This window comes from Vicia villosa, linkage group LG5, assembly GCF_029867415.1.
Source record: "Vicia villosa cultivar HV-30 ecotype Madison, WI linkage group LG5, Vvil1.0, whole genome shotgun sequence".
Classification (NCBI taxonomy): domain Eukaryota; kingdom Viridiplantae; phylum Streptophyta; class Magnoliopsida; order Fabales; family Fabaceae; genus Vicia; species Vicia villosa.
The window spans coordinates 2,946,217-2,959,978 of record NC_081184.1 but is presented as its reverse complement, the minus strand read 5'-3'; the positions used below and the strand labels follow the sequence as shown (position 1 = coordinate 2,959,978).

General features: G+C 30.9%; 2 protein-coding genes across 2 annotated transcripts; both read right to left on the bottom strand.

The window, feature by feature from the left end:
- Positions 1-2,635: 2,635 nt before the first annotated feature.
- LOC131606133 (uncharacterized) lies at positions 2,636-3,232 on the bottom strand. The gene is made up of 2 exons (XM_058878410.1): positions 3,005-3,232; positions 2,636-2,916 (listed from the first exon to the last, which is right to left on the bottom strand). The coding sequence occupies exons 1-2, from the start codon at positions 3,152-3,154 to the stop codon at positions 2,686-2,688; spliced, it is 381 nt and encodes a 126-aa protein (XP_058734393.1). The 5' UTR covers positions 3,155-3,232; the 3' UTR covers positions 2,636-2,685.
- Positions 3,233-4,927: 1,695 nt separating this feature from the next.
- LOC131606132 (palmitoyl-monogalactosyldiacylglycerol delta-7 desaturase, chloroplastic-like) lies at positions 4,928-7,274 on the bottom strand. Its single transcript, XM_058878409.1, has 5 exons — positions 7,009-7,274; positions 6,331-6,471; positions 5,494-5,634; positions 5,282-5,388; positions 4,928-5,166 (listed from the first exon to the last, which is right to left on the bottom strand). Exons 1-5 carry the CDS (start codon positions 7,249-7,251, stop codon positions 4,950-4,952), a joined length of 849 nt encoding a protein of 282 aa, XP_058734392.1. The 5' UTR covers positions 7,252-7,274; the 3' UTR covers positions 4,928-4,949.
- Positions 7,275-13,762: the final 6,488 nt, after the last annotated feature.

The following is a 13,762-nucleotide window of genomic DNA, read 5'->3' as shown; positions in this document are numbered from 1 at the left end:
TTAAGGGCTTATGTTGAACCTATTCAAGAGCCAATCTTTATTGAATCCGACGAGACTGAAAGGGAAGAAGTGCAAGAAGAGAATAGGGAGGACGTGCATTTTGAGGAAAGGGAAGATGTACGGGTGGAGGAAAGGGAAGATGTACGGGTGGAGGAAAGGGAAGATGTACAAGTGCAAACTGAGGAAAGGGGGGAAATGGAGGCTGATGAAATGGATGAAAGTGGGTATGTTAGTGAAGAGGATTCTGATTTTATTCAGGAAGATGATGATGACTTGGTAGATATTGAATTCGATGACTTAGAGAAAGAAGATTGGGATTGGACACATGAAGTACCTAGTCATACCTTTGTGCAAGAATAAAATGATAGAAACCAAGTATCTTCAAACCATGAACCAACAACAGCAGCTGATTTTAATGAAGGCAAACAAATTGATTCAGATGACCTTGATACTCCCTTAGGAAGTGAAGATGAAGGTGATGAACATAGGTACCCCAAATTTAAGATGCCTGATTCTGGTGAAGAAGTGAGATTTGAGATAGGAATGAATTTTGCAACAAAGAATCTTGTTAAAGATGCAGTTTCGTCATATGCATTGGAAAGGAAGAAAAACTTGCACTTTGATAAAAATGATGCCAAAAGAATAGTTGCTAAGTGTGAAAAGGAGTGTCCATTTTATATGAGATTTAGTAAGAGAGTAGGAAACCCATTTTGGCAGCTAGTAAGTTTGAAGGAAGATCATTCTTGTCATAGGACAGCAAAGAATAGGCAAGCTAAAACGGAGTTGCTAGCTAAGAAATTCATGCATATCTTGAGACATGCACCAGAAATGAGGCCAAAGGGATTGATAGCATAAGCATTTGAGAAATGGGGAGTGAAACTGTCATTTGCACAAGCATACAGGGCCAAGACACGATCATTGGAACTAATTCAAGGAGCTTAGACAGAGCAATATTCTCATTTAAGGAATTATGCTAAGGAGATAAGGCGATATAATCCTGGTAGTACGGTTATAATTAAGTGTGGCATGTCTAACATTGGACCTGAATTTGCAACGACATTACTGTGCTTGTCATAAATGGGCTTTGACTGGAATTCCTTGTGGCCATGCAATCATTTGTATATTACACAACAAGGCTGAAGTTGAACCGTACGTTTCTCAATACTACAGGTATTTTCTCAACTGATCTATACTTTCTCAACTGAACTGATATGAATACTGAACTGAATATGAATACTGATAGTGAATTGAATATGAATACTGATAGTGAATACTGAATATGAATACTGATAGTGAATATTGAATTGAATTGCAAATATACTGATAGTGAACTGAATATGAACTGAATTGATACCAATTATATGCTGTTAGTATATGCTGATACTGAATATGAACTGAATTGATACCAATTATATGTTGTTAGTATATGCTGTTAGTATATGCTGAATATGAACTGAATATGCTGTTATACGATTTTGGCACAAAGTGTTGTTGACAAAATGTAGGCTGAATGAAATGAATGCACAAAGTGTTGTTGACCGAACTATATACTGAATTGGTCTAATATGCAAATAAACTGTTCTTGTATTGATACTATATTGCAAATATACTGAATTGATTCTATATGCAAATATACTTAATTGGTCTAATATGCTGTTATGGCTATATTGGTGTTATTGAACCTGAATTGAATTCATAATTATATATATCATGGTTTACTTATTTGGTTTACTTATGTGGTGCTGATATAGGAAAACAAGTTATTTGGCAACATATTCATACATTATACTACCTTCCAATGGTCCAAGGCTTTGGCCAACAGCCCAAGGGGAGCCAATTCATCCGCCGGTAATGAGAAGAGCTCCTGGTCGGCCAAAAAAAAAAAAGAGAAATAAATCAAATGATGAAGCCACTTCAAGCAGTGCGTATCCTAGAACGTTGACTACCGTAAAGTGTAAGGCATGTGGGAATCTTGGGCACAATTCAAGAACATGTAAAGGCAAAACGGCGGCGGATCGACAATTGCCAAAAGGAAGTAACAATGCAAAAAAGCAAAGGACTGTTTCAAACGAGGACGCACCTACCGTTTTGACGCAAGGGTCCTAAGCGCCACAAACTCAAGAGAATTCTTGATTGCTTTAATGTTGTTACTGCATCACTTTTTGTTGGTCTTGGTCTAAACTTGGATCATGGTGTTTTGTTGTTTAAATGTTATCACTTTTTGTTGGTCTAAACTTGGATCATGTTGTTTTGTTGTTTAAATGTTATCACTGTTTATTGGTCTAAACTTGGATCATGTTATTTTGTAATGGATTACAACTTTTATGTGTAACATATTGTAGTATCTTTTGATATTTATTTTGTCAGCCTTACAAATTGCAATAACATGATCATATCAGTATCAATACCCAAAATATAACAATAACATGATCATAATAACAGTATAAGTATTAATAACCAAACTAAACTATAGTAATAACATGATATACAAAATCAGATTCATTCTCACAATATATCATAATACATCAGCATCAAGATCCAAAATACATAATAACCAAAATACATAATAACCCAAACACAAAGTAACCACAATACTAATACAAAGTTAGTACACTAAACCATCAATTGGAACCATCAATTGGAGACAAACCTTACAACAATACTACTACATAATTAAAACAATACTCAAGCAAATGATTTTGTCAGCAACATAATGATCAAAACCCAGGACAGAATCAGCAAAACAATCAACAACTTGATCTTCTTCTTTAGGTCATCATCACTCTTCTTTATTAAACCATCCTTCTTCTTCAACTCATTAACCTTCTTCAATAGAGAGTTAATCACTTCTTGTGAGCGGTCTGGTATTTTCTCATCATACCAATCAAAAAAGGAACACCCTTTCTTTCCATGTAACTAAATTAAAAGTAAATTAACATTAAGGTTAGGCATTACCCATATTTTTAGCATGAACAATAATCAAATTTTGGGATTCTTATTGTACCTTATATAACCCACAGCCATAGAACCTCCGACCTGGATTTTGAGTTGTCCACGATGTTGAAAGTGGAGAATCAAACCCACAATAGCATTGAATCCTTCTCCTCCTAGAATGAGAAGACAAACTTGAAATTTGCACAGATTCAGAATCCATTACAAAGGAAAGGGAAGAAGATGCACTGGGTAAGGAGAAGATAACGTTGCAAATTGGAAGTGAGAAGAAAAAGATGAAAATCGGAAAGCAGAAGGGAACGATGGAGATTGGGGCTTGGAAGGGAGAAAATAACGATGAAATTTAGGTTACAGCATCAAAATAATGCAATTTATTTACAAATATATGTTTTTAATTTGTTTTTAATTTGTTTAAAGTTATTATTATATTGCAACTTATTTAAAAATGACATGGCAACCAAAAATAATGCCACGTAATTAATGAAATGTACACCTCAGCACTTTTTGGCTGACAAGTGGGTATAGAGGACTAAAACTGTTTAAAAATAAAATAGGGGGCCTGTTATCGTGAGTTGGGCAAAATAGGGGGACCAAAAGTGTAATTTAGCCAAAAAGTTATTTCTTTGTTTTATGCATATATGTTTCGGTATAAAATAAAACAAAAGATATTAAGTAGTGTATTTGTAAGGTCTTTATTAAAATATGTCGAGGTTTGAGTTCGATTCCTTGGTATCACAATTTTTAATTTTATTTTACGAAAAAAGAACACTAAAATCGGCCACTAAATTTGGTCGCTGAATTCAGTTACAAATTCGGTCACTAAATTTTTCTCACTAAATTTGTTGCAAAGGCTTAGCGACTAGTACTTTTTCAACCGAAAAATTATGATCGCTAAATCGGTCACTAAAAGCGAATTTTCTAGTAGTGACTGTAGTGAAAAACAGATACAAGGCCTTTCATTAGTCAAGTAAAAATGTCTTCCAATAACTCTTTATGGTAGAGTATCATTGTCGGTGAAAACAATGAAAGCTGGTGTATTATTTTCAATCAAGATGGAGATTGTTCGGTTTGGTTGAAAATATACTTGTTGATACTCTTTATGGTGGAGTATGATTGTCGGTGAAGACAGTGAAAGTTAAAGTATTATTTTCAATCAAGGTGAAGGTTGTGGGGATTGGTTGAAAATACACATGTTGAAGAAGTCTCACATCGCTTATTTTTGTGAAGGAATAAGGAGTCCAAGACTATATATAGGATTCAAGTTTTTTCTTACAAGATGCACCAGTCAAAAATACTTTAATCTTGTATTTTAGAGATGTAGTTAAATATTTGTTTTGGAGGGTGTGGTGTACTGGAGACCATAGTTAGTTGAGGGTATATTATGTGTTGTGACAATTTTCACAACCAAGGATTTTTCTCCAGTTTTGGAGTTTTCACGTTATGTTCTTGTGTTGTAATTGTGTTTCTCTTTTTCTCTATGCTTTGTCTGTTTTCCCAACACTAACCAAATTTCTTAACACGGTATCAAAAGTCTCATTTAAAATCCACTGGACGACCTGCTATTAGATTTCTACTATCGAATCACTCATTATTTATTTTCATGCTCCGGATGTCCAATCATGAGCATGAAAGAGTGTGTTTAAAAGTCTCACATCGAACAATATATAGCTTAAACATGTGCTTATAAGTGAGTGCAAGCACCACTTTACTAGCCAATTTTGTAGAAATAAGTCAAGACCTAATCAAAAACTTTAAAAAAATTTACTATTATTTTTATTGAGAAACACATTTTACATAAAATTTGAATTTTAATAACTTAACATACATGAATTCAGTTTACATGCAACTAAAGTTTAGAATTTTAATCAACACAAGTTCACATAGAATCCACATTAAGTAGAAAGAAAAGAAACGAAAACACATAAATTAATGTCATCTTCAAATACCTCTCAAATCATTTTATCTTTCATTTTCACACCTTAAAATAATTGTTTGATTCATGTGGCTACCACATCATTATTCTTCAATGCCATTCTCTGCTTTTGACTCTCACTTGGTACTTTAACCTCTGTTGCCAAACCAATAGCTTGAAGAAACTTCACCAAGTACCAAGTCATGTCTACTTGCCACCACTCTAAACCATGTCTAGCTGAATACTCAAATGCATGGTGATTATTGTGCCAACCCTCACCAAATGAAAGCAAAGCCACCCACCTAACAAATTTTAGATAACAATAAAGAGAATAAGATATGACTTTTATATATACATAGAAAAAATATAGTTTATGATTAATTGACAATTGCATCAAAATTAATCTCTTAACAATACCAATTATTTTTAGATAAGTCCTTTGTATTCCAAGGTTGGCTCCCCCAAAGATGGCAAGCTGAGTTTACAAACCAAGTGATATGGTAAACAACAAAACTCTTCACACCCTACAAAATTTGAATTCCTTTCTATTAATTATAAAATCACCTATTTAATTTGTGAATTTGAAAGATGTTTTCAACTAAATCTTTGAAATTAACAAATTTTCATACCATTCCCCAAACAAGGAAAGGAAATCCACCAACTGCATATAGAAGAGCTCCCATAGCCAATGGATGCAAAATGTAAGTGCTTCTAATAAATCTATAAAAGGATTGTTTCTCTAAATCACCAACATTTATTGGTTCTTCATACTGTACACATGAAAATTGCACAATCAATTCACAAGTAGACTAAGTACATGTTTTAATTGACTTTGAGTTCGAAATAATCATAATTTTAGCAAAATCACATTGCTATTTGATTTTGTAAAACTCTTGTCAATTCAAGCATACACAACACATTTGTATTATCTTTAAATTAGGGTCAATCATTCTCAGATGCTATCTGCGCTATAGCACAAATCCTATATTCGAAGGGACCGATTTATTTTTAATTAGTTAAGCAATAGATTTACACCAGTTTTTTTAAAAAATAAATAAATTGGAGTAAAATCATAATTTGTTTTTAAAAAATTATGATTTTATATCAGTTTTTTTTAAAATCAATTATGAATTCATGTTTTTTATACTGATTTTTCAAATATTTAGTATAAAATCATAGATTTTTCAAGCACAAATAACGATTTTATATTAGTTTTTTCAAATATCTAAAAAAATATCAAAAATTTCGATTCTGTTAACTTTGATTTTGAAAATAAACTATCGGATTTTTGAAAAATCCAGAAAATTAAAAAACATATCAGATTTATCAAAAAAATTCAATATAGTGTTAACTTCATTTTTACATTTTTAAAATTGTATTTTTTTTAATTTAAATTCATTTTTTAAATTAGAATAAAATGTTGGAATTGATTGGGTCGGCTAGATATAGAGAGAGAACATTCATACCTTTTTTACAAAAGAATTAGTATCAAATAACCAACCCATATGACTAAACCAAAATCCTTTAATTGGGCTATGAGGATCCTTCTCTGAATCACAGAACCGATGGTGATGCCTATGAATACTTACCCATGCAATAGGATTTCCCTGCACACCAAAATTGAAAGAAAAAAAAAATCATCTTCCCTTCAATAAAAGGAAACTATTTGTAAAAGAGATCTTAGTGTATGTTTGGATTTTCATCAAGTTTAACAAAATCGCGTCAAGTGACTACGTTAACGCAAAAACTCCATTTTCCAGCTTCCCATTTTCCACGTTGAAAGTGCCTCGGGACGCGAGAATGTCACACAAACGTAGTTCCAAACATATGCTTAGAATTAGTTCAAGGTTACTAAAGGCGATTAAAATTTAATTTAAAATTAGAATCACAATATAAATTGTATAATCATATACATTATGAATTTAGATCCCACATTCATGCATGCATTCCGACATTGCTAATCGTTCGATTAAAATCAGATGAGTCAAAAATATGTTAGATGACTAACATGTGTCATAGATGTGTGCAATCCTAATTAATCCTAACTAACTTAAACCATATTTAACCATCTTCAACTAATTCTAATAGTGTATATAAAAAAGAATGCAAAAGAAAAATGATAACTATGAAGGAAAAAATTCAACCTGAATAGCATGAACTCCACAATAAGCAAAGAAATATTCAAGCCATTTGGGAAGCTTAAAGCTTTTATGAGAAAGATTCCTATGGAAAGAGAGTGTGATTCCAAAAACTCCAGTAACAGCAGCAAGTGCAACACCAACCCAAAAAGCTGACCAATTGAAATTGAATGGAGCAAATAAGCAAAGCAAATGTAATGACAAAATAATACCAATTAGTGTTTTGGATTGAGAAGTTATCAAATCCATGTTGAGCAAAAAAAATTGTTTAATTTTTTCTTCAAGTTGTTTACTATATGAAAGGTATTGATATTTATAGAATGATAACTAGGGGTGCTCAAAATCAAACCAACCCAATAGAAAACCGCAAACCAAACCAAACCAAGCCGAAACCGCAAAAAACCGCATTTGGTTCGGATTAGTTTGGGTCATTTTTTAACAAAACCGCACGGTTCGGTTCGGTTTGCAGTTTGTATTTTGTAAACCGAACCAAACCGAATCAAACCGCATTATGTTACAACCTAAATTTTACTTAACTCACATCCAACCCAAAATTAAACCTATTATACATTAGCCTTATGATTACGAACAATTTTCTCATCCTTACACATATAATTTCAGTCTCGATCTTCTCAAATCTCTAATAACATTATTTCACCTTCTTTGCCACATACATCTTCTCTCTTCTTCTATAATCTTTACTCTCCTATATTCTTTCTTTTTCACCTTCTCATTTTTATGTAAATGTTCCATATTTCAGTTTCATTTTTATCGCACATCTTCTTCTCTAATCTCTCAACACTTTTTCTTTTACTTTTTCACCTTCACTAATCTTTCGTCTCTTCTATTTTTTGTTTCATTATAATAATTTTTATATTGTTTTATGCTATTATTTTATGTTTAATATTCCACTTTTGTCTAATTTAATTTTTACATATTAAATATGACGAGTTTTGTTGTTATTTGTTAGTGTATGAATGTCTAAATATAAAATTATGTTGTTATATATATATATATATATATATATATATATATATATATATATATACTCCCTCCGTCCCAAAATATAAGAGAAAAAAATGCATTTTTCTTGTCCCAAAATATAAGAGAAGAAATCATCTTTCATTTCTTTCAAGGTAAAATTAAATGCAAATTACATTTAACTTACATTCTCTCTCATCATTTCTATAACCAACAACCAATTAGATTATTTTTTACATTTTTCAAAATACTTTATTTCAAGAAAACCATAAATTAAATGATTGTGTTTTTATTTTTCTTAATAAACGTGATTTTGTTTTTTTCTCTTATAATTTGGGACGGAGGGAGTATATATATATATATATATATATATATATATATATATATATATATATATATATATATATATATATATATATATATATATATATATATATATATATATATATATATATATATATATATATATATATATATATATATATATATATATATGTGTGTGTGTGTGTGTATGACTCAATAAAATATTTGTAAAAAATCGAACCAACCGAACCAAACCAAACCGCATTAGTTTGGTTTGGTTTGGTTCGGATTTTTTTTAAAAGCCAACCGAACCAAACCAAACCGCACTATTTTTTCTCTTGCGGTTCGGATGATTTTTTTCGTCAAAACCGCCCAAACCGCACCGCGAGCACCCCTAATGATAACAATGTGAGATTCACACAATTTTGGTACGACTATTTTCAATTTTGGGATAAATCTGTTATTATTAAAAAAAATTAATTTTAGTATTTTGTTCTCTTTAATATTTTGTAATTGTAATTTGTAATAAGGATTTCTAATTTATTAGAAAGCTTTTTTTTTCAATAAATTAAAAAAATGTAATATTAAAAATTAAATTATTTAATTATAGGTTAAATTACAGTTTTGGTCTCCCTATTTTGGTCAATTCACGAAATCAGTCCTCCTATTTATTTTTTAAACAATTTTGGTCCCTCATGTCCATTTTTCGTCCAAAAAATGTTAATTTTTTCACTTTTTTGTATTCGTGGGATACTTTCTGAACGAGAGAGAACGTAAAGAGCATTTTTTTGGAGAATGAAAGAGATGAACGAACAATCTGGGAGAAAAAGACGACGATCAGAAAAAACGATTAAAGGAAGAAAACGTCGTCAATAATTAATATTTCTTATTCCAAGTCGATAAAAGTATGCTACATATCTAAAACATAGTACACAACAGTGTTTTTTGAATGAAAAATGGATATGGGGGACCAAAACTGTTTAAAAAATAAATAGGGGGACTGATTTCATGAGTTGGCCAAAATAGGGGGACCAAAACTGTAATTTAGCCTTAATTATATTATTTCACAATATTATATGCACGTGCATATAGATCAGTCAATACATTTTTTTTATTACGACACTTGTTCCTATTTATGCTTTTGAAATTTTTTTAGAGATATTCTGGGTACATCGAACTATTTCTTTTGCTATTTGTTTGATGAGTTAGAATTTATATCTTCTCTTCTTTATTTATTAGTCCTTCAATCACTAATTATTCTATTTATCTCTATATTTGTAGTTTTATATTATAAAATTCATATTAAATTTTTATATTCATTCATGGCTTATTTACAAAAATAAAATTAGTACACTTTTATTTGAAAAGTTTGTAAGACATAGTTCAAATTATAAATATTAATCAACATTTAAAAAAAAATCTTATTTTGAGTTTCAACTCAAAACCACTTGTATGTATGATTTCTTTTAATGGTTGTTCCTATTTTTTTTATCAATAAAAAATATTTATATTTGAAAACCACTAATTGGTTTCTTCTCATCTATTATATGCTTAAATAAATAGATACTTATGTACAAAAAAATACATACTTTTATAAATTTATTGCAGCAATACTTTTTTAATATTCTTAAGATTTATTCAATTCTATAATAAAAATATTTGAAATATTGAAAAGAAAAAAGTTAATACATGTGCATTTCTCTATCTATTCTAGTGGGGTTGGTAAGGTTGTCTTTTTTGTTTTGAATAAAATCACATGGTAATAGTTAAGAAGGATCATTATTATTATTTAAAGTTAATACAATTAATTTTCTGATTACAATAAGAGTGTAATATGTTTTATATAATAATAATAGTAAGAAGAATGTTAATTTTACTAACTACTCATTACTCATTGTTAATATTTTAAGAGTACCTAACCGTCATAATTTATAAATAGCTATTGTCTACTTTCTTTCTTTTTTTCTTTTATAAATTAATGCCTACTTAAAATCGTTATTCGCCATCACAAATTAAATAAATTATAATTTTATTAAATATTTTTATATAAAAGTATTTTTAAGAAAGAAATATATGTTAAATTGTCACTTTGATATAAATAAGTTGACACGACAGTAGGATCATTTAGTATGGAAGTATAAGAAGAGAAGAGTTTTGAGTTCAATAGGCGATGGATACACATCAACATTAGAAGGCGCGCATAAAGAGCAACAACATCTTTTCCAAGAAAGTCGTACGACACGTCTCTTCTGCTATAGTAGGAGCATTATGTTGCTCGTTGATTATGGCACTACTACAAAGTGCGCAAACAACAACACCTTAGTCATCAGTGTTCTTCCAAACACCGTAGTGACATGTCTAAACTCATGCGCTAACATTTTTTTTTAAAATTAAAAATTATTAAGATATAATAACGGTTGATGATTTTTTTTGAATCAAAAAGGTATATATATTAATTCAAAAAACAGTTCTTACAAGGTGATCAAAGATCCAACCATCTAGCAAGACAAGCTTGGTCTAGATGAATTACATCATTAATCTAACAAGATGTACTCTAAGCTTTCTATTTAACCAACCCTTATATACAATAGTATCAATAATATTCCTAGAAAATTTCTTTACCCACCTCCCTATGGGGGTCACCCCCAGCGAAATTCCCAACTTACCCCTGCTTCGGAGATTCATCTCCGAAGTTTTTTTTTTATAGATTTTTATAGATTTCGGAGATGCATTTCCGAAATGCATCAAAATTCATTTATTTTTTACAATCAGGTAAGAAAACCATTACAGGACTCAGACGGTTACCTTCTAAGAAATGTGGTAACACTTTCCTACTTAAAGTCTACGTAACAAAAATTGGGAAGCTCCACAGCCACGCGCTAATTCCATTTTGTTACTTACAGTACGTAGTACGTATTTTTATTAAATGAATAAAAAAACCTTTTGAAATTTCGAAGTTCCCTTTTCCTTCTCCTCACCACTCTCAGACGGTTAACTTCTAAACACTTTCCTATTTAAAAGCTTCTCACCCATTTTTCTTTCAAAATATCCCAAATCATTTTCGATCCTAAGTCTTCTTCTTTGCTTTAACGTTTTCTATCTCTTGTTACTGCTTTCATCACAATGTCTCGCCGCGGTGGAGGAAATCATCCCGAAAATCGCCGGAGTCAACCATCTCCTGCACATTCTCAACAATCATCCGTCAATGCTGCAGGATCAGGCCGTGGTGGTGGTGGCTGTGGCTCTCGCGGTGGACGTACCTCCGGTTCTTCTTCCTCCGGACATCCACCTCCTCCGTCATATGCTCCGGCCCCGGTTACCTCTCCTCCGTCTGTTGTTGCAGCTCCGGTTGTTCGTCCATCTGTTTCAGCGCCGTTTGTTCCATCTGTCGCAGCGCCGATTGCTTCCTTGAGTTCGGCTCTGATCTCCATCGAGAGCCTGACTGCCGAAGTTAAACAGAAGGCTACTCTAGAGTCGGCTCCGTCGTCTCAGAAGGCGGTTAGGTTCCCTAACCGACCTGGTTACGGTCAATTGGGAAGGAAAATTCAAGTTCGTGCTAATCATTTTCAGTTGCGAGTGGCTGATAAGGATCTACACCACTATGATGTAAGTATAGTTTGCTCATAAGTTTTTTGTTGTTGTTTATTATGTTGGTAAGTTACAATGTGGTATGGATTTCTAGAGGATCAGGACTTTCTAACCTGTTGCAGCGTCTCCTCCATCGTCTTCATCCGATTAAATAAAGCGAATCGTTCTTGTTTGTTATTTTTCTTCTATCCAGACCTTTTTTCGGAAGTGCATTTCCGAATTCCTCCAAGGGGGTGAATTCGGAGATGAACTTCCGAGAACACCACATTTTCTGAAAAATAACTTTATTTCGGAGATGCATCTCCGAAATCAATATTTTATATTAAAAAAAACACTTTTTCGGAGATACATTTCCGAAAACACTTTTTTTTTCAAAAAAGGTACATTTTCGGAAATGAACTTCCGAAAATAGGGGTATTGTGGTAAATTCACCAGAGGTGATCTAGAAAAGAGGGAGGTAGGGAAAGAAATTTTCTATTCCTATCTATGTTGGTGATATCCATATGCAGTCCAAAACTCATGGTGTTTCGATATTGCTACCATAAACTGATTCGGTAAGACCATTTACAATGGGGGTGTTGAAAAAATTATTCAATAGTTGAATGTCTACAATGGTTTGTTGAATGAGGTGTTTAATGTGATGTGGATTAATTGGTGTTGAAAAGATTCAACATGTTGAATGAGAAAAAAGTGGGGCCACATGCAACACTTTACACAATTTTATTGGTTGTTGTGATTATTTAGATTTTATTTTCTTTTAATCATTTAAAATTAATTATTTCATAGTAAATAAATTTTTTATTTATTTTTATTTTTATCAAAATTCATTATTTTTTTCCTCTATAAATAGAGACTTGGTTCATTTGATTTGGACTCATAAAAAAAAATCACTTTTAATTGATAATAGATATTAATATATAATCATAAAAACAAAACTTTAAAAGAAAATAAGAATATGATGTGGGGTAGGGTGTTGAATTTTATTAAACAAAACCATTGTAGTGAAAAAAAATTGAATAGGTGTTGAATTATTAGGTGGAAGAGAGAGAAGATGATGTGGAAGATAAAAAGTGAAAAAGTAGGGTGTTGAATAATAGCAATCTTCACGAGGAATGCTTTCCATCCTTTACCTTTTTTAATAGTAGTGATCCAATGAAACTCCTCTAACCAACCTTTGGGACACTGTTGAAACTCCAACCAAACAAGGACTTTCTTCCAAATGGCTTTAGTGGCCCGTCATTCAAAAAACAAGTCCTCTATAGATTCCTCATACTCATTACATAGACAACATGTATTGTCTTGTAAGAAATCAAATATCTTCAATCTATAACGGTTGATGATTTTACTAAGGTGATACAAGTTTTCATGGATTCAAACCTCTGCGCCCTCAAATAATTTATTTCTTTAATGTTAAGATGCACATTTTATTTTTTATTTAATAAAAAATAAAAGAGATATCACTATATGGTTATATATATATATATATATATATATATATATATATATATATATATATATATATATATATATATATATATATAAAATTGAAATACACTGAAGGATAAATGGATACTTATGTAAAAAAAAAAAAAACATACTTTTTATAAATTTATTGCAGCAATACTTTTTAAATATTTCTCTATCTATTCTAGTGGCGTTGATATGGTTGTCTTTCTTGTTTTGAATAAAATCACATGGTTATAGTTTAGAAGGATTATTATATACAATATATTAAATATTTATTATAATCAAGTTTTTTCATTCTATCAATTAGAAACTATCAATCTTTTTTCGATAAAAAAGAAAAATAAATTAAGAGAAACAATAATAATTATTTAAAGTTAATACCATTAATTTTTTTTATTACAATAAGTGTGTAATATATATT